The sequence below is a fragment of the Echiichthys vipera genome (genome assembly GCF_963691815.1).
Source record: "Echiichthys vipera genome assembly, chromosome: 8".
Taxonomy (NCBI): domain Eukaryota; kingdom Metazoa; phylum Chordata; class Actinopteri; order Perciformes; family Trachinidae; genus Echiichthys; species Echiichthys vipera.
In genome coordinates, this window is record NC_139833.1 from 19,961,093 (window position 1) to 19,983,990 (window position 22,898).

General features: G+C 40.4%; 1 protein-coding gene across 1 annotated transcript; it reads right to left on the reverse strand.

Annotated features, from left to right (window-relative positions):
- Positions 1 to 222: 222 nt before the first annotated feature.
- sim1a (SIM bHLH transcription factor 1a) lies at positions 223 to 19,672 on the reverse strand (the record flags this gene model as incomplete). Its single annotated transcript, XM_083917872.1, has 11 exons — positions 223 to 941; positions 2,651 to 3,062; positions 4,430 to 4,592; positions 10,062 to 10,209; positions 10,746 to 10,852; positions 11,037 to 11,236; positions 12,043 to 12,128; positions 12,229 to 12,337; positions 12,423 to 12,512; positions 14,059 to 14,138; positions 19,498 to 19,672. The coding sequence occupies 11 exons, from the start codon at positions 19,670 to 19,672 to the stop codon at positions 223 to 225; spliced, it is 2,289 nt and encodes a 762-aa protein (XP_083773998.1).
- Between the last annotated feature and the right edge of the window lie 3,226 nt (positions 19,673 to 22,898).

Genomic DNA, 22,898 nt, shown 5'->3' on the forward strand with positions numbered 1-22,898 from the left:
AGAGAAAAATATTCTTTTGCGAACTTTAGAAATCGACATTTTGGGGGTTAGGGGGGTATGACTACAATGAAGCTTAATAATGAAGCAGTAATTTTAAGAAAGTGATTTGTATGATGGAAAAAAAGGCTAACAGGATCCAGAATAACGGTGGCTTAGTGATGTAACAGAGCTAATCAGCTCCGGCTGTGTGACCACAGTCCCAATGCGCGTGTTAGATGAGTGTTAGCTGCCACTGCTGATAATGACAGAGGTGCCTTTATGTCCGGGGGTCTGCTCTGCCGGTATGCGGAGGTGAGGGGTCACATCGTAGTGGGTGGGGCCCGTGCTGGTGGAGGTGCAATAGCCCCGGAGACTCTCTGGGTCATATAGGTGCTCCAGAGCATAGCCTGTCAGGGAGTAGGCTTTATGCTTTTCCAAGTAGGGTCGTGGATGGGTGTGGGAGGGGTAGAGGGCCGGGGCCGAAGTGGGGGAAGCCGAGCAGGGACTCGGCCGCCCAAATGGGTGGTGTAATGGCAAAGAAAAAGGAGACAAGTCTGTTTGGAGGTAGTCTTTGGGCTTGTGGAGGCGCTGTGGACCTGGACTGCTGATCCTGGGCAGGGGGGCAGGACTTGGGCTAGGGCTAATCACCTGACTCAAACCTTGACACACGACGGTCTGTAGTGGCAATGGCCCTTGAGTATACTCGGGAGTGAAGCATGGACCAGGGCCCTTGGGCAGCCCATTGGCAGGCCTCAGTAGTTCATCCGGAGGGCCCTTGAGCAGCTGAAGTCGACTTTCTTCTTCCTTGATCATCTGCTGCGTGGCTCGGATCAGCGTCTCAATCTTGCTGGGTTCCTGCGGGCTACAGCGGTAGTGGTCAGCCTGGTACCGATCCCCTGAGTCACTGGCTGAGCCTCCATCCGGAGAGCTGACCACGCTATCCTCGTCCCAGTGGCCCCGGCCTGCAGGAGGATGACAATGAAAATGAAAACTGTCAGTGCAGAGGAAACAAGATTCAGTACTTTTTTGCCATTTCAACATAGTCCATGGGAATTTGGATTGGTGAGCTTATATAAAACAAGAACAACAAGAACCCCTCCTAACATACAGTAACCAACTTAGGGCAATAAAGCAAATCAAGTAGTAATAATAGATACTTAAGCAAAAAAATCCCGTGGGGATGCTATCAGTACTACAACCCGCTATGATGTTGTACACATACCCTTAAGGCTCTGACATACTTTCTGTGTTCCACATCTGGTGACAGCTTTGGACTTGTACTGGTCACGCAGATGTGCATGCAGCTCCATTACATACATACAGTGCATCCATTAAATACTACAATTGAGGGATTTGCAACAGTGTTGTTTTAGCATGCGTATCTACTGGTCCACCAGCCTTTGCGTGATTTTTTTCCAGGAGTCAAACACCATCTGGTTGTTGTTGTATTCCTTTACAGAAGATATATTTAATTGTGGGTAACGGAGGATCTCCTTGCACCACTTTGTCATCTTCATCTTCATCTTCTTGGCAAACTAGCTAGAGGTGCAGACGCCACCAACTTGACTGGAGTGTGGAACAAGAGATGGAGCATGGGTTGTCAGCATGCTTACTATGTGTACAGTCCACGCGGTCACATTTTATTTGACCGTTTTTACTTCATATTTGAAGTAAAAACGAATACTAAAAAACAACATTAAAAGGACAGAACCAGAGAGAGAAACACTATGACACTGTAGGACGTTTCAATTTCAAGAAATACTAATTGATATCATTATTAGCAACCATGGATGATCTTGGCTTCCAAAGGTTTGTGGTAATTCTGCAGGGTTTTCTGGTATGAAAAAATGAGGACATGCTAGTTACATGGCACAACAGCAGCACATAATGCAGTAAAGCCCAGTTCAGACCAATGATTCGCAACAAGACGAAACAGTTTTAGAACGGTGCAGGTAAAAGTTGCAGTGGTGTGAACTGACCCGTCTCATCTCGACTCAAACTGGTTTAAGAATGTAAAAAGCCAATTAAGTCTTAGCAAAGTCTGCTAGACTAATCACTTACAAACTGTCAGCTGGCTGAAATGGCAGTTTTGGACATAGACTCATCAAATGTGCAAAAGAGAGAGAAAGAGAGAGAGAGAGAGAGAGAGAGAGAGAGAGAGAGAGAGAGAGAGAGAGAGAGAGAGAGAGAGAGAGAGAGAGAGAGAGAGAGAGAGAGAGAGAGAGAGAGAGAGAGACGAGCAAGCAATACAATAGTAAGCAATAAAATATCAAGGCAAAAAAACGTTATTTTCGCTGTTGCATCACTAGTATGTCACTATCTCGGTCCTCATGTATTTTTTTATAATGCTACAAATTATATCCAGCGATGAAAAAAGCCTGAAACGTCAGACGTAAGAACGAATGTAAAGAGAGTCGTTGCTATGGAGATGATACACCGTCTTGCCTCGTCTCACTGGTGCGAACTGGCAAGTTTCAGAACGTTGCAACTCATCTTGTTGCAAATCTTTGGTCTGAACTGGGCTCCAAAGAAGCACCTTTAATCTATCAGGGGTTCTAAATATTGCGTAGGTGTAACAAAATGAAAGAATCCTGGCTATAGGTGGGTTCAGTCTAAAACTAGCATAAAGGTCTTTTTCTAAAGTGGCCATGGCCCAGGTCTTAGTCCTCACCATTGTAGCTGTGGATGGCTGTGATGTGTGGCACACTGCTGTCATAGCCCTCATGGTTCTCCAAGGAGCTCTTGCTCAACGGTAGAACGGACCGGGAGGTGCCCCACCATGCATCCCTGCCGGGCGGAGGTGCTCCTAGAAAATATCGCCCCGCCTCACATCGACCTCTCTCGCAAGTCTGACCTTGACCATGTGCATGGAGGTGTGCATAGCCGTCACCGGGGGTGTGATGGTGCTCCTCAGACAAGCTGTAGCAGAGCGTGCGGGGATCAGTGAACTGCCTGTACACACAGGAGGCATCCAAGCCTTCACTCTGCTCCAGCAGCTGAGGGGAGGCTGAGTCGGTTAGGGGGCTGCTGCCCCATGGACTGTCCTGGTCAGACTCTGATCGCTCCGTCTGGAAACCAGGATACTGCAGTAAGAAATGTAAGCAAGAAGACAAGAAAAAATATTATAGAAAGCCTTTAAATGAGGCAATACACCCTCTAGGAGACACCTTTGAGATGTTCAGCTGACAATATTTCTGGATGTTCAAGATGGATAAACAACATAACAGTAGATATAGGCAAACCAAGCAGTTGTGCATTTCAATTACTACTGGTTCCCTAGGCAGATCTACTCATCCAACATCTACCAAAATCAGCCAAAAATAACTAATTTGTGTTTAAGTATACTATAGCATTTTTTAGGGTTAGGGGTTAAGGTCAAGGTCGGGGTTAGGGGGTAGGGTTGGGGAAAAATAACAGACTGGGGAACATAGAACCCTTTCTGTGAAAAGCGTGGAACATCTGACCCTTTTCTTAAAAAAGGATCATGTGTTTCCCGGTCACATACAGTGCATGGAACATAGGACCCGGGGAACATAGGTAGGCTCCCCCATGTCCGGCTGCTAGCGACTGTCCAGGATTTCTCTGTTGATAGGGGATCACCCGAAAACTTGTCTTGATGGCTTATTTGATGTACATTCATGCTGAAAAAGACCGTGGGTACTACTTTCGTCGGAGTTACACTTTATGAAACTTAAAGTGAAGTAAAAATAGAAGCCACAAAGAGATCCACTAAGAAACATGAGAAGTAAAACGATCAAATGGGTTGAGAAAATTTATTTGGAAGAGAAACGAAAAGTAGAGTAAAAAATTACCCATAAAGACCTCAACATTTTGAGTACTCTCTACTGTGGTTTATCGAATTGCGAGTTGTGTTGATAGATCAGTAAGCTAGATATCCTTCTTCCAAGCCACAACCTCCAGTTAGATCCTGAGCTGTTTCCAGGCTGTACAGGATCAATAAACCCTTGTGGAGACATGCTAGTCAGATGCCCAAAACAACTCTACTGATGCCTTTTAATGCAAAAGAGGCAACAGTTCTTCCTGTGAAGGAAACTAATTTTATCTGCTTGGATCTGTGATCTCATTCTTTCAGTCATTACGCAAATTAAGTGTTTTGGATCTGGTTAAACCATTGGCTTGTGTACAATCTGTCTTCTCAAATACCTCACTTTCCCGGACTTCGCTGTAGCAACGCCACCTGCCATACATGTTCTCAGATCTTAACAATTTTTTTTGCTGAGTGCAATGTTAATATAATATATTAGAAATGATGGACAAAACTACCTCACCAAAGAAACCACATATTCCCTTCAAATGGACCAAAACCAGGTGCCTTACCTGGCTGAGCAAGTGTTACAAAACAAATTTTCAACCTAAGTTCACATCAGCAGCAGCGTCACTTGTGTAATTTGAAGTTAAATGACAGTCCGGTGAGACATCAAATCCTCACCTGTGTGTATGGCGAGAGTCTAGCTTTGGTCTTGGGCCGGGATACTCTGCTCTTGGGAGTTCTGCAGTTTTCCGTAAGGCTGGCGGAGCTGCTGTTGTAGGGGAAAGAGGCCTTGGATGTGGCCTGGTCCAGAGAAAGCTGGAGGCCTTTATACTCTGTCTCCCTAAAGACACAGGTATAAATTCTATAAGGTGCATTCACAGTACTATTTATGTTTTGCATTAGCATGTCATATATTTATTCATGTTCCATAATTACACAAGGAGAGATCCCAGTCTCCTGGAAAGGCTGTATGTTAAAGAATACAAATAGCCCATGTGTACCTGTGTGTTTGATTTTTCTCTAGGTGCAAAAACCCATTAACATCTGTTTAGCAATTAGAGCCTCATCATGATGCTGAGAGGCATGCAGAGAGATGTGTGTGTGTGTGTGTGTGTGTGTGTGTGTGCGTGCGTGCGTGCGTGCGTGCGTGCGTGCGTGCGTGCGTGCGTGCGTGCGTGCATGTGTGTGCGTGTGTGTGTGTGTGTGTGTGTGTGAGAGAGAGAGAGAGACTGCTGAGAGAGGCGGGGGTGTGCTAAGGGTGCTTGGATGGCTGTTGGGATGCTTGTTTTACCAGAAGGATTGCAGCAAGGCCTTCAACAAACACTACAGAGAAAAAGCTTTCCAATCAAATACACTGGGAGATTAAAGGCTATGTCTGGCTAAATCAGGCCCATAGGAGAAGCTTGGATGTCTCACTACTGGGAAATGGGGATTGATTTCTCGCTTAAGTGTTCTACAGATCTCTCCATGGATGATGAATCAAGTTTGAGAACAGAAAACCATGGTTTTATTTGAGACAAACAGTGATCCATCATCAACGCATATCTTCCCTCTGTCTCAATCTCTCGCCACACAAACAAAGATTCATACATACATGCAGGCACATTTCAAAGGATTTGCATCAGTTACATTCAGAGAATCTTAAAATATCACATTCATGTACTACTGCTACTCTAACTATGATGCTGGCAGCTCATAAATTGTCTTTAGCTGTGGTTAAGTATTTTGTTGCTATTAGGAAAATCGTGTTATGTAGTTTTAAGAGGAGTACATGAGTGTAGAAACAACAATTGCAAAATGATTAGCAAAAATTATGTGCATATGGCCTTCACAGTTTTAGACAGCATTCACCACCATCATCATCAAAACATTAAATGAGGGAATATCTTCTGGAAGAATGCCAACAAGAAATACAGAAGCTGCTCTGGTTTGAGGTTTGTGGTGGAACTTTACAATGACTATAATGTTGTTTTTGTCCACTTGTGATTGGCACTGAGTAATTGAAGTAATTCAATAGCCTTTTAATTTTACACTTGAACAAGAAGAGAAAGTACTGGTTATTGTGGGCTTATTACTGTACAAGCTGTATCTTTTTTTATATATTTTTCAGAATTAATTTGTTTGGTCTTTTAAATTTCAGGAAATAATGAAAAATTGTCATCAAAATCACAATTTCCCAGAGCCCAAGGTCCCATCTTCAAAGTGCTTGTGTAGTCCAATGACCAATACGTTACCCAAACATTTTCAATTCACTATCATACAGGACAAAGAAAATCAGCAAATCCTTACAGTACAGCAAATGTTTGGCATATCTGCTCATTAAGATTTCTGTCAGTCAACAAACCGTTCCAGCTCTAGCCTATTATGTATGTAAGAGTGACCACTGGTTAATACATTCATTGATATCAGACACCTGGTGAACACGCACAGGGAAGACAAGTGGATTGTTGTTATTGATTTAATAAAAACAAATTGGAGCACTATAAAGCATGGGTTCCCAACCTTTTTGTCATAAAACACCTTAAAATGAAGCAGTATGTACATGTGAGCCCACAACCCCACACTTTTAGAGGCTTGAAGATGTGAAATGATCAAGTGTGTCAAAAGAAAACTGATTAGTTAAAGAAATATATTTTTGTGCCAAATATACAGTTATGTTCCCTCAGTTTCTCAGATATATTTAATGACCCCTTTAGGAGTCCCAACTCCCAGTTTGAGATCCAGAGCTCTAAACTTATTTTTACTATAAAAGCAAAAAGTAAGAGCCCTATTATTTCTTTGTTTTGATCATTTACATATATAGTTCTGACTCACTAAATGTGACAACTGTGGTAGCAGTGGTAGGGCCACAGACCTGGAACAGAAGGTTCAGAGGTTATCAGAGCTGAACACACAGCGGGAGTTCACATGCAGGTGAAGTGGCCTTATCAGCTGTGTTATCCATGGATGTATGTATATACTAAAGCTACTGGGCAAACAACCTCTGCTCCTGACAACAACACTCCACAAAAGCTTACCTCCTGCCCACATCCAACTGTCTGTCTGTTTTGTCCAATGTATTACGCAAAAAAGAAAAGAAAACGAAGCATACTGATACTGTCTCATTTCTACCATCAATCTGTGGCTCAATCCATACAGTATCTAAAAAAAAAAGATTTACAAAAGCAGAAATCAGGCTTCATTCCCCTCACAGCAAGCTGGAGCCCATAAACGCTCATCATGTTTACAGCCTATCAATTAAAAGGCCATAAACACTAAGCTGTTATGGATTTGATGTAGGAGGTAGAGGAAATGTGTGTCAAGCTGTTCTCTGCCTCTGAAGGCAGCCAGCCGCGCTGCTTAATGGAGGGTTTTATGAGCCTTATTCATTCACGCGCTCACTTGTACATCTGTGAAATATGCACATCAGGGGTAACACAATAATGGGATAATAAGTAAGTAAATGGTATCCTTCAGTTACTAATATGAGTGTGGCTTGTGCTCCGCCATGATTACAGTTTGATTTTATAGGGAGGAATTAAAAAGTAGCGGCTTGTAATGAAGATTTTAGTGCTGCTGGACTGTTTGCACAGGATAAAGATTGAGCAAATGCAATCCCAGGCCAGTCAGCTATGCTTTCAGCGCTTGCCTCTGTTTATATATCCAGCAGGCAGAGCTGCAAGTCTAAGATAAACTCTACCAGGTGACTGATGTCACCACAGAGAGGCCACCACAGGTAACAGCCAACTCATGTCAACTACCATCAAAAGTAGAAAGGGCAAGAAAGTTCATATTTCCCTAAAATACATAAAAATCACAGTCCCTTTGTTTCTAACTCAGCCTACACGATAAGGACTAACGGAAAAAATGAAAATGACTTGACAAACTTTCTTCATTGTCAGATTCTGCAAAGCAGCCTTCATCAAACACATGTCATATTTCCAATTAACCTCAAGTTAATTGCTTCACAGCAACTGTTTGCGTAAATCTGTAGTACCAACACTCATTATCTTATCAAAGCAGAGAATGACAGTACAACAGAGATCTGAGCCAACCATCTCTGCCCTGGAGCAGAGCACGACAAATCCATCTGAATGATGACTGTCTCCTCCGATCCATAGGTACTACTTTAATTCTAGGATTCCATAACATTTTCTCATAAATGCATATTTTCTGTTTCACTATTCTGGGTCAATAGGTATTCAAGTGAGTTTGTGTCATAGGGCTTAAATTTTGGATTAAAAAGAAGAAAACTAAAACTTTACATTATGGGAATATGTCTACAAGTTGCTGTTTATTTATCATGTACCATTCAGACAAAAGGCAATTTACAGTGCTTTATGGTGGGCATAGAACATTAAGAAAGCATTAAACTTGTAAAAGACAATAAGACAAAGGAGATTAAAAACTAAAAAATTAAAAGTTAAAGATTGGAAAGAAATCGAATTTAAAGGCAATAGGAACAAAAAGGAAACGCAAGCTCGTAAAAAGTTACAGATTAAAACTAAATCATGTATATCATTTATTGGAAAGCAGCAGTAAACAATAATGTTTTCAGCCCTAATTTAACTGAGCTGACAGTTTCAGCAGGCCTCAGACATTCAGGAAGCTTGTTCCACAGGTGGGGAGCATAGAAAATAAAAGCTGCTTCACCTCACTTGGTTTTGATCCTCGGAAGTAAATCTATCTCAGATAACCTGAGGTGTTTGGATGCTTCATAACGTAAAGTAAGTAAATTAGAGATGTATGTATCCCCGAGACCCTTTTAAAACAGGTAATAGGATTTTAAAATGTATCCTTTGACACAGGGATTCATGATATGATTATATTTATTACTGATATAATTTATTAAATCCCATTTTAAAAAATGAAAAACAAATATTTGTTGATCTGACTCAACACTTTGTGACTTCTCTACCCTGTCTGCGACACTCAAACATAAACATGTTGGCTCCTGCTGAAGACATACATACGTACATACAAGGACCCATAGATACATAGTTTCATGTTATATAGTGGTGAATAATTTGCTAAAACTGCTGGTCAAAATGTCATTTACACTACATTTGTTGGGCACTATTTTCAGAGGTGGTTTAATCCACATTTGATGCTCTATTGAGTCAAAATAAACTACAGTGTGTGTTCATGGTAATCATGGTGATGAAGGAACAACAATGGAGCTCTATACACACAAAGGGTGGGCTGACAAAAATATACAATATCACCAGACTTTGCCCTTAAGGTTAGTTACGGTCAGCAATACTCATTAAAAACATACCACAAGGTTCCTGAGTTTTTGTTGGATTTGTTTTGAGTGATTGATTGGACTTGACATAATGGCATTAGTCATTCTTCCAATCTGTTAAAAAGTGAGAGCCTAAAAAGTAAAAACCTGAAATAAACAAAGTTCTGTTTGTGTCCGTTTAGATACGCTTAGAAAACAGCCCAATGTTAAGCTGCATTTGTGTAAAGGGTAGTAGGAGAAGATTCCTGAAGCACAGCAGAGACAGTAATGGTAGTGTTATGTAATAAACGGAATGAGTGGACTGAATGAATTCTTAACTAGTGTTGAGCTACTGTTGAAGCAGAATTGGATGCATCAAGGTAAAAAAGCCCTTAAGCATGTTTGGATTCTTTTCTCTTCTTTTGGACACTATTTTCTAATTGACTAGTCATATATTTTTTTGCACACGGTCACATAACGGTAATTATGCTAACTATAGTAGTTTATGACATGAACAAAGGTCTGGGCAATATGGCCAAAAAATTAAATCAAGGTTTTTTCATGCTTGGGGATTTTCCATTGCAAAATGCAGGCCGACTAAAGCAAGATTACAACACTGTATTTTTTTAGGACATTGTGTGCAAGGTAGTTGGGCAATAATAATAAAACCACACAAACCACCTGCACACCAAATGCCCCAACTAAGTAGAGAACAGATATCCGCTTTTATTATAGGTTACAGCACAGGTAAAGAAAAGTCCATCATGAACAAATACGCTTGCTCATGGAGGCATTGTTGGGTCTCTGTAAAATAGAGAGTGTGGCCTAGACCTAAAACGTGTCCTGAGATACAGTAACTTCTATAATGATTTGACACTATAAATAAAATTGGATTGATACAGTTAAGTCTTGCTCTCAAGAAAAATATGGCTTCACTGTTTCTATCTCTGAGAAATGTGCACTAACATCACAGTGATAAGACGTAAACAAAACAATACTGTTTTACAATCCTTTTGGATCTCTGTTTGGCAGTCAGATCTTTCAGCATAGTGATATCATTAAGGCACATAGCAGTATTCACAAGTGGGAATAGAGTGAGATACTCACGTGAGAACATAGTTGACACTGACTATGCAGTGAGGTCGAGATGAGCGGCTGTTGTGAACAATGGTTGCATAACTCTGAACCCAGACCCAGCCACCAGGCTTGGCCAAGAAACGGTAGTACTTAGTGGTGACCTGACCTTTTACCAGCACTACAAGATGGGAAGGAAATGATAGCATATGATTACTGTGAGGACAAATATAAATTACAAGATATACTAAATTACATTAACACATCAAAATACAGTAGTAGTTATTGTGAATATATATCATTTTTTTTTCTGTAAATGAGGTGTTTTATATGAATGTACGGAATATATTTTGCCATATGATTAAAATTAATAACACAATATTGTTTTTGTTCACATTTTATTCTTCCTTTGATAGTGAAAGTAATTTAATTTGAAAATGACTACTTAAAATATTGATGTTAAAAAAGAATGCAATCACATAAGATGACACAACACAACAATATCACGTAAAATATTATAGCAGCATAAGAACACAATATGTATCATTGCATATATCCAGGTGTACTGTGTCTGTTTTCTGTGTGTGTGTGTGTGTGTGTGTGTGTGTGTGTGTGTGTGTGTGTGTGTGTGTGTGTGTGTGTGTGCGTGTGTGCGTGTGTGTATTTGTCAGTGTGTTTAGAGAGATTTTGTAGTAAGGTCAAACAAACCTAACTCACACAAGTGATGAGCACACCGAAGGTGGAAGGAGTCACAGCTGTGGACATGATGATAGAGAGTCTTCTCAATTAGATCCTGAGGCTCGTAGCCTGTCAGTTCTGCAACCCTGAGCGACACACACACACACACACGCACGCACGCACAAACAAACACAGTTCACAGGGTTCATTAAGCCTTCCTACATTTACACATACATGCACAATATGTAACATAAGTCACACCCACACAGTTAGATACTGTACATGCATACAAACATGTCACCACTTAGTGTGGGCGAATATAGAACATACCGCGAGTCGAGGAAGATGAGCTTCATGTCCAGGCTGGCTCTGAACATAAACATGTTGCTGTGCAGTTTGATCTCAGTGACAGCACTGGGTGGCAACGAGTGGCCGACAGCCACCAGCCCCACGTTCTGATAGCAGCCGTCAAACGGAGACATGTCCAGGCTGTACTGACGGATCTTCAGGTAGCCGCTACAGTGGATCACCTGGGCCGAGAGTTAACAGATGGATACAGAAAATATAAATATCAATCCTAACATGTTCCACACTCACTTCAGTCCTGTTGAGTGGTTACAGGTTCAGGAGGAGTGCAGCAAGCACATCTGGCCCCGTCATTATTGACTGTACCTGGGCATTAGTGAGCCTTTAAACTAACTTTACTGCTACGTGAATAAACTTCTCATTCACTTTAGGCCCTGTGCAGAGGGTTCCCAGAAAAAAAACACACAGGCTTGTCTGGCAAAAGAACAAGTTCAACTTCTGCAGCATCATGCGGAAAGGCACTGCTTTGACCAATCAAATGTGTGCAAATGGACATCCCTCATAGATTATTTGTTAATGTGATGAGAATATTTCTACAGCAGTTATGACCAAAGATTAAATAGGTGACCCTTACTTACATTTATACGGATTTACTGAATATGGATGTTAATACCTTTTATATATATTTTAGAGTGTGTGTTTTTTAAATGTTATTTCAAAAACCCTGCATAGCGTGTAATCTAATAAGCAACTTGCCATGAAATGTGCTGAGCAGAATCATGTTCACTGAGGATGAACCCTTTGGATTTTTAGGATCCCACAGCCTTTCCTTCCCCACCACCCTCAACATTTTAACTATTACTGGTACAGTACTTGTGGTACATGTTCATTCCCTTGACTAGTATATATATTATTGGGTGTTGATTGTACTATACTACTTCCGAGGTTGTGTTTTAGGTATTAAAAGTCACCAATTTGTCGATTAAAAACAAAACAAATAAAGCCAGTTGTGTTAGCAGCACAGCCCTACCTTGTAGCCTCCACAGGTAAGACCAGCATTTCTTTTAGCGAGGACACATTTCATTCTCAGAAAGAAGGAGCGTTCCATCTCATATTCTGCAGAGAATTTAAAAAACATGCAACAACAAAAAAATCGTATTATTCAGTATAATGTTTCTTGTCATATATAGCACAACATGCCCGGGCTGTCACTTACCGTGAACAAAGTGTGAATGGTAAGGCTGGTGTGCTGTGAGGACAGCTGTCATTTCATCATGGTCTGCTGGATGGATGTATTCATAAATACTGTTTCCCGTCAGTTCGACCTGTTAAAACGGACATTCATCTCAGAACTGTGACACATCAGGGCCGACGTACCAGAAGAGATCTCGTTAAGTTTGTCAGACCAACCTGCGACAGGCCCAAGTGGACCGACGCTGTTTCTGATATGTACATTATTTTCCCATCTGGAGCAACCACAAAAATGAAGCCATCTAATGTCTGAAAGAAACAACAAAAAGTGTTATTCAACACAACAACAACTACAAAAGGCCAAAAATAATTTGCCTTTTAATAAAAGTAGTGGCCAACGTGATAACAATAGTGTCTTATTATTATGACAGTAGATCATTAAACTGTAGATCACTCTGCAGAGCAATGTGACATGACAAAAATAATGATCTGAAGAAACAAAAATAACAATGACATGTGGCTTTAAAGGAACAGTTGAATTTAACAGTGAGTTAGCAGTCCATACAGTCAATCTAGCTCAAACTAATGCAGTCTAACGCTATGAGAAATTCCATCTGTTCGCTTCTTATTGAAATGGTGATGATTCAACTTTATGGTCATTTTGGACGCTGTCGTTTGTGCTGCTGTGGAAATGTAATTCATTGTAGTGAGAAATGCCTTTTTTTTGTCCACCCCATGTTTATCAAATAAAAAATAAACATTATAGCCTTTGTGAAGGTAGGATTTATTAGTGACTGCTGTATTAGACTGCATTTGGTTAACTGAGTGGAAGAATATAGCCTAGTCAGGACTTGACCAACGTTTGCTACGTTGACATTGGCAACCATTTCTAGAACCAGACAATGCTGCACGTGTGTTGGTGCGTTTACCCTCGTGTGCGCAGGTATCTGACAGACAAGGGCGAAGCAAATCAAGTTGTTTAACTGTGAAACTTGAAAAAAAAAATTTTTTTGGCTACTGTAATAAAGCTTTTACGTCACATTTTCGATATTTTCGGCCATACTGATAATGAGGAACATTACTGATAATAATAATCTTAACCTCTATAGAAATTAAGTTTTTATTAAGTATCATATTTCCATAGCTTGTAGCTCTAGGCCTCTGGCTAGTTTCTAGCCACTTGTCCTTACTCTGTGGTCCTCTTTGGCCAGCATAGAGACTTATCTGTTGAGCCAGTAGACCTACATTTTAAGCCAGCCTCCAGCCCTATATGATTCTGTAGACCAGTATGAAAGCTTTTAGCCTCATGGCGTGCAACTCTGACACTGACAATCTTGTAAACCAGATGGGCTCTGTTTGGCTCTCTTCTATGTCTGTCTGAGCAGAGCCAGCCAACCTGTGGTTCTCTCTGGCCGGTCTGCAGCCTGCAGCCTGCAGCTCCATTGTGTTGCTGCTGCTGTGAGAAAGGCTGCAGGAGAGACTGAGGCTCTGTGCGTGACCAGGAATGTGTTCAGCTCATTTCACTTTTAAAGCACAAGAATGAAGGCAGCAGGAGGCAGACGACACTTAACCACACACACACACACACACACACACACACACACACACACACACACACACACACACACACACACACACACACACACACACACACACACACACACACACACACACACACACACACACACACACACACACACACACACACACACACACACACACACACACACACAGTAATAATAATAAAAATAGCAATGTCTTGTAATTGACTTTGTGGCGTCTCAGTCAAAACCTAGTCCACATTTTTTTCAGTTGCTTTTAAAGAGTGAGAACTCGTCACCACTGTAGTTAGTACCTGTAAGAGATGGGAGCCTAGTTCCTGGCTGACCCCATCCAAAGAAGTGCGGCTCACGTGACCCCAGGACTCCCCAAGGCCTGGTGGACAAATCACACACACACACACACGCACACACATGCGCACACATGCGCACACACACACACACACACACACACACACACACACACACACACACACACACACACACACACACACACACACACACACACACACACACACACACACACACACACACACACACACACACACACACACACACACACACACACACACACACACACACAGGAAAACCAGAATTACAATATAATATGTTTGAAAACCTTGTAAAGAGAGGGTCTAATTCTACAGTTTAGTCTATATGTCTGCTATAAATAACAAAAGTTCATTCATAATTAGCCTACACACATATTTCTGTTGTAGGCAGATTATCACTACAACTGATTAGGCTTTAATTACAGCAAATAGTAATAATAATTAAAGCAGTTAGAGAGGCAATTTCATTCATTTACCATTCAGTACACAAATATTGCTTTCAATTTTAAGACTTGTGATCTTTACTTAAATATAATAAAAATCCTACATGCTGTCTACTGTACAAAGATCAGTGTATACTCTTAAGTATCCACCCATTAAATAGCCTATTTATTTCTTTGGCTATTTATACTGATAGATAGACAACTTACAGGAACACTTCTCTTGTTTATAGACTTTATGTATGTTGTGGTTCGTTTTATATATATTTATATGCACACCTATTTTTTTTTCACTGACCCCTGTGTCTGTGTGACATAATGCAAAAACAAGGCAATACAATTTCTTGTAAACATTCCAATAAACTCCTGGGCTCCTGGAGTTAAACTGCAGCATTAACCATCACAAAACCAACCCAGTGCAAAAACAAATGTGTTTATTTTATGGTCTGCAGCCTCCGGCTCTTAAAATACACCGGAGCTAAAATTAGACCAGGATTTGTATCGAATCATTGCAAATGCGGCAGCGGGGAAATATAGCCATAATAAACCCTTCACAACAGTCGTAAAAAAAAAACATGGTGTGAGGCGCAGAGCCACGGCCGACAGAGCAAACAGGAGTCCGTGGCCGTGCAGCAGCGAGCCCCATTCAAATGCAAATCCCGCTCTGCAGAATAAACAGGCGGCGTGCGAGGATCACAGCGCCCCGCCGCCTCCCCGCTTCATATGGAGCTAATATGGACTCCACGTTTGAATAAAAAGACACAATCAAATTACCTCCCAAAACACCAAAGTGAAAAAAAAAAATCCCTGACTTCCACTTCAGAAAAGATAAATAAAGACAGAGCCTTTAAACACTTCTGTGAGAACACTAATTTAATAATGGTTCTTTAATCACAATAGTGATCGGATCATTGGGCTCTCAGAAGCGCCTATTAATGTTGGTCTCATACACGCTTCAATAATAAAAACAATAATAATAAGTATTATTATTAGAGTGTTTTTTTTATGTCAATCAATTACAATTTGCGTTAAGTTTACAATCCCTTCAGATCATCAGAAAATAGTGAAAATATGCATTAATATAATAATAAGCAGGCCTAATGATCACTTTAATATCGAGACTCTTGTCTTAAACCATCCTTTAATTCAAATAAATCTAAAACGACATTGGTACAGGAAGCTGTAAATAAACAGTCACATAAAGACACAGTAACAAGCAGCACACGGTGATAGAAATTGAACACACAGAAGGGCTCCACAGTGGGTTTAAAACAAACTACTGATGCTTCTACTGAGCGTTCGCTTTACAATTTGCTGATATTATAGATCATAGAGGCTCGTGAGGAAAGATAGGGTTCTTTTGTTGAGGGCTGCAGGCCGGATGTGAGTGTGGGCACTGGGCTCACCTGCGAACCGAAACTCAACATCTGCTAATGCAGTGCAAGTGTATTCACACACCCTCCACTTATTTTTCCTTCTTATTTATTTGTATCTATCATCTAACTTAACTTTTATTGTTTTATCATATAAAACACAAGGTGCTAGCCTAAAAGGCTGATTATTCTCATTTTTCGATTTCAGATCAGACCATTTATCAACGAGCCGAACTTCAACCTGACAGATTATTATTGTTATTATTGTTATTGTCATTATTTAACACGATTAGGGCAGTGGTTTCCAGCTTTCAAAAGTCAGGGTTGTGCGTGACCTCGCGCGCCATGCCCACAGTGTGGACGTGAGTTTAAGAAGTCAAGAGACTGAAGGATTCAGGGGCCTGGAAGTATCCAGTGTTTCACAAGAACTAAAATAAAAAATAAAGAAAAATCGCATTTTGTGTAAGTATTTTTTCCTCGTTTTATTCCTTATCTCTTCGTCATCTTGTGATCTCTCAGATACTTTTTATTTTTTTATTGAATAACTGAAATCGCAAAAATTGCAAGACATCGATTTGGGAAAAAAAAACATAATACATTGATCACGTCTTGAGAGCATAAATAATTTGGTGTTGCACAATTCAACAGTCAAGCTGAAAAAGTCTGGCCATGTCAGCCAGGGTTGGATAGGATTTTATTCATTAAACCATCTTTGACGATTAAAACGCCGCTGTGTTCCGTTAACACATGATGAAACATAAATAAACAGCCATATAAAAAAAATAAATAAAGAATAATAATAATCATCATATTGATGAACCAACTTTTCGGTGTGAACATGTTGCTGAGGTAGGCCTAAGCATCAGTGCCTTCATATGTATTATAAAACAAGTCATTTATCAGTCACGTTGACGGTTTTAAAGTGTTGAGAATGTAACTCAGCCAGTCAGAAAGGAGCAAAAAAAGCTCTGAGTGGAGTAATAAACACTCCAATATCTCATTTACAACTGCGGTCATTATATAAAAAAAGCCTTGCATATTCCAAGGAAAAAAAAACACCACACATAACGCTCCAAATTTAAGACAACAAGAGAAGAAGTAAATCTGCTGAGGAACCTCTTGAGATGTGGTTGGAGGAGTTTTTTTGTCCAACATTACACGTCTTAAATCAAACCAATATTGTGTTCTGAGTTTGTGTTTGTCACAGTAAACAAGATGTAAATTCAGGGCTCAATATATTTGTGGTGTGGGGTGTCATGTAATTTAACCTGGTTATGGACAACATGGCTGAGGTGAAAGGTCACAGGTCACCCCTGTCATAAATAATCCCACCCCTCCTCACAGGATGAAACAGATCCTCCAAATCAAGAACACTTTAAGGGATTCTTCTTAGAAACCATACAACCCTCTCACTTCGGATTTCTAATGACCAAATCCTCACATGTTGCTTGTGTTCGAGTGTCTGTGTGTGTGTGTGTGTGTGTTGGGGGGGGTATTAAATAAAAAAAAAAAGCATGAGAAGCCTGAGTGAAGAGGTCTGGCCTTTAAAGAAAAACAGCAGAGGGGATTTAATGGGGTAAAAACACAACATGGCCTGTAAAGGACAGAGGAGTAAAGCCCTGCAGCCTGCATGAGCAAGGTTGTCCCTTAAATTATTCATAGAACTTCAGCATGCTTATGTTGCCACACATGTGGAACAGCACAGACATCTTCCAGTCATCCAAGCATTGCAGAATGTAGACGGAGAACTGTATCACAGTCCCTGAGAGCAGACTGTAACTGTTTCTGGTGTTGTTTATGCAAAACAGTCAGGCGTCGTCTTTCTACGCATTGATATTTCTTTTCCATAGAATGTATTTTTGGAGGGAAGAATATGCCCAAGAATTGTAACACCACAACATCCTGACTGCAGGAAGTCTGAGCTGTCTGTGGCTCCCGGGCTTTTCATCACTTCAATTCACCCGTATTCTATATTTTGAGCTCTTGTTGCATTTTTTTGTAGGGGGGTCCTGTGGTTCAATTATAAGAGGCTTCTTTCAATAACCTCTCATTTTGCTTTATGCATGATATTTATAAACAAATCTGCAGTATCTGTCTCTCGTTTATAACTTGGGCCGGGATCCATCCAGTGATGTAAATAATAACACAATTGTAGATTTAAAGCTGATTGAATGGGAACAACAAGCACATGTGTATGTAACATCATTTGCATTTGGTTAATTCCCTATTGGCTGATTTATAAGTTAATTTTTGAAAAATACTTTTGCTGAAATAGACAGTGAACCTAAACTAGGTTTCAACCTGCTTGTTGTATTTTAGCTTGAGGATCATATAGTGTGCACTAACTAATTCATCAGGCTTCTTTCCTCTGGTTTGTTACCTCTATTTTGACAGTGATTGTGGAGTATTAGAATATTAATCATCAATACACTGTAACTGTAATAGCAGACTTGGCTCTCGGGGTGTAAAAACACAGGTATCCTTGGTAATGTCGTATTTCCTTTGTGTTTTCTTTGTCACTCCGGATTCCCTTCACCATAGCCTGCTTTACTGTTACAAGGAGCTCCATATGTTGAAGGATCACACGTGCAGATCATACTAATATCCGCGGCTCTGCAGCAGTCACGCAGGATGGAGCCTCATCACAGCTAATCTGCTGGCAGGGGCAGGGGCCGGCAGGGGCAGGGGCCGCCAGGGGCCCCGGAGAGAAACCACATCCCTGCCGGCTGGAGCACGCGGACAGACGGACCGAGGGACACAGGAGACTTCTGCTGCTGACTCGATACACTCATTTGCTTACTTAGCCTACATCCCAGGGAGGATACACTGCGGAGGATATAATCAGTATACTTTATTCTATTTCAATGTCACCGCAGTAATACATATCTTACTGAAACGAGATAGTTTATTAGTAGACACATCAGATGAAGCTTAATTCCCCAAAGTACCCTCATATAAGCTTCTGAAGCCGATTTAAAAAAAAAACATTTACAAATATGCGCACACGTCTCACGTCATTTTTAACCGCCTATAGATATTCCATTGAGAGCAACGCTCGAAATAATAATAATAATAATAATAATAATAATAATAAATAACATCTGTAACATGTCATTTTGTATAGAGAATTTGTAGTACAACGGTTTATTTATTTGATATTTGAAACGATCAGACACCGAATTTTCATTGCTGTAAAATTATGAAAAAAAAACGTTAAGTTAAAAATAACCAGCCATGAAATTAAATTCATTTATCAAAAAGGAAAAGAGAGAAAGACTCAAACTATTATTCAAAATCTACTTTTTATTCTCACGAAAATAGCCTACTAAATAATAAAAAACACGCATATGTCACAGCATCAAGACCATAAAATATCACTCGGTGGATTTCTATTACTACTACTAAAAGGCTAATAGCCTACTAACCGTAATTATAGGCCTTAGTATTTATAATAATATATACATTATTATTAAATATATTATAACTGTTGTAATTTTGTAGTTGATAACATTGTTTTAATTATCTATAGATACTTAGCCTGCATTTATTTTAAGACAATTGTTTTCTCCGTATTATTTCATTCCTCTTACCTTCAGGAAAGACTATCCTCATCTTCAGGTAGCTTGTTGTCAGTCGGATGATTGAGGCTTTATCCAGCTGAGAGGTGATAGCGGACGGAAGTGGCAATAGTTTGGCCAGTTCATAAAATTCACTATTTTCCTTTTCCCGTCGAGTCCGGGCGGCATTTTTAGATTTCTCCTTCATGTTTCCGTCTCTGGTTCACCGACTACTGTGTCCCACTGCGGTCACTCGCTGCCCAGGTGTCTCATAGCACTGAACCGGAGCGGCGACGTCTCCACTCGTGAAACTATAGATTTCTCCCTCGGCTCGGCCTAAAATCCACAGCTGCTGGCGCGGAAACACGTTCCCATAATTCCAGGTGTTCCAGTGGTTGACGACGAGCAGGGTGCGGCTAATTCCCGGATTTCTAAAGGATTACAGTGGCGCTTTGGTCGGCCCATTGGAGGGGCTCACCGCACACTTGGACCCATCATACCTGATGTTCAAAGGGATTGTGAATCCTCTGGGGACATTATTGGCCCTGTGGGGTGAGACATGTGTAAGACAGACTACTATTATATGCACCGTCATTTCATCACTTGGGTCTGTCTATAAAACAGCAAACTAAGTCGCTTGCTCACATAAAAACTAATAAGGGCACTTGTTTGAATCTTTTTACAGAAATGTAGCAGCTGCAGAGGTTTTACTTCACATTTAACGGTTCTAAAAGGCTACGTGTTTGCTGGCTTACCTCAGCGCAGGTAGCCGACAGCTCGCTAAACTGACGCCTGTTGGGCTTCAAAGTGTCCGGGCAGGATCTCCAAAAAACCCCAGCATTCGCATATCTTCTGTCCTGTGTGATTTAATGGGTAGCAGCACATCCAGAGCCTCTTCAGTGCTGCAGGCTCGAAGACCCGCCCACTGCAGGCAATTATGCTCCTATTGGACGATCGGAAACCCTGCTCACGTGTCTATTGGCTGCTTTTTCTAAAGCCGCTTCTCCACGAGGGACGGGGACTGGCTGGTGTTAATGTTCACCTCTGATACAAACTGGATTGAAAAATCCCTTCACTCTCATCTGGCAGATATATTTATTTTCGAGTCTATCAACAAAAATATATTACATATAGATATATGACATATTTAGCCAATATTGTGTTAAAGCCGTTTAACAATCGACATGGACTCTTTTTTTAAATTTGGCACATCTATTCTACTTAACTGACTAACCTTTACATTTTTATCATTTGTAAAAATGTTATTGCCCCAACCCACATCCAAAATAAACCACACATAGCATTATGCTGTAATAAATGGGACAATTTTTTATTTTATTTTACCAGCAGATTCAAACGATTTTGAAAGGCTATGATCTAATGTGTTTGCTGTTAAGAACTGCCACATTTTTAATGGAGTCTGCCATAGCTACATTATGCCTAAATTGTATTCTCGTGGAAGCAGAGACCTCTTTAACGTGCAGGAACAAAACAAATTCCAACATGTTGCTTTATTTAGTCGGCCGGCCTTTGCCACATGCATACGTCCTCTACATCTAAAACCAAATGGACAATTGCTTTCAAACTCGTTGTAAATTAAAAGTCAAATCGTAGTTGTTCATCTCGTCGTTAATTCTCCCACCAGGTCGGGACAATAAAAATTAAAATAAAGTTTCTTGGCAACATTTTCTTCAACTTAGGCTACATTGCATAACCCGTGGCCAATAATGTCCATTATCAAAACAGTTACGGGTCCAATCGTTACTGATGACTGTAGCACAATACATGGCGACAGGTTGAATGGATATTAGTGGGACTTTTAAAGCCACATGGTAAATTGGTGTTCAGAGAGCCTAAAAAAATCATTGACATTTCTTTCTATGCGGTTATGATCGATTATAAACCAGGGGCTTTCATATTGCTTTGCCCAAATCGACCTTTTTACATTAGGTTAAATGTATTCATGTGTGCTCACACGGGATTATGAATGCATTCTTATTGCCAGGGTCATCATGATTCACCATATCACTGAAGTGTTAAATAGTTTTCGTGGTGTTGGAAAAGCAAGCTTACATTCTAGGCTGCCGTCCGTTCCCGACCCGTGGACATGATCATGATGATGATGATGATGATGATGATGATGATGGAGCGGGCACACTTCATCATGTCTCTCTCTCTCTCTCGCTCTCTGGTGTTGGAGCCAGTGTGGCCGCTCGGTAATGGGATCCAGCCTGCGGTGAGCAAATCATCCGGGGTGCTGTAGGCGCACGAAATGGTTGACGTTGGTTTAACCTTCGCTTCAACCTCCAAATGTAGGCTACTGGTAATTAGACTGCGACTGTGGAAAATATGACGATCGAAATTAAGTCGCCATGCAGTCAGGGAGGACTTCAGCCCAGACATCAATTTTCTAAATAGCATAGAAGCATACAAACCATATATTGAAAGGTTTCCATACAAACTTAATATGAGTACTGAGGTGCAAAGTTGACACTGGTCTATATTGGGCTTCACTTATTTTTTTAATGTAAATACTTGATACCATCTAGAAAGTTGACCACAGCATCAACCGTTACAGATTTTGTTGAACAGATAATGTAACATAAATGGTAATTATTGTTAGGCCATACGTTGTTACTAAATTGTTCCAGGTCAATGTCTTTTCTTGATTCTACATTAACTATAAACTGTTTTTTGGACTTTTGATTGGACAAAACATATTTAATGAGATTCTGATGGCATTTTCTTTAAGCCTTTTCTGATTCTTTAAAGACTGATGTTGATTAAGTGTGGGAATAAACCAAAGGAACCATTAGCTTAAACACATTTGTTTGAGATTTTGCAACATTTAAGCACAATAAAAAAATGAAACATTAAAGTCTTTTTTCCTCTCTTTAGAAGATTAGGTAAAAACAAATAGGCATTTGGGCGTTTTATTGTGTTTCAGTGGAGCATATTTCCAACAAAATTTGCAGTTTGGGCCCCGCAATCAAGAGTCCATGTGTGGATTAAATAGAAGATTTAATTGGAAATATAAAACACATCGACTGACATATACAGTAAGTTGGGTCTTGTGTTGTTGCATGCAGCTCCGTCTTGAAGAGGGCCCCTGGGACAAATTCAAACATTTCAAGTCTGTCATTATTTCAGTTTTGTGCTTTTGTGTTACATATTCCTGAATTAATTTGGGTTTAATGCAATTGTCACACAGCAAACCTGAGATCATGCAGTATCACAACATGCAACAACTGTACGGAGAGTGAGAGGAATGGCGTCGTCTAGTAAAAATGATGATTGTGTTCTGTACTCAAGTGTCAAAAGGACAGACACAGTCTGTTTAACAACATCTAAAAACATTTGAAAAACCACAGAGGATTTGGATTCTTGTATTTTCAGATCTGTTTGGGTCACATGCACACAAGGAAACAAAATCT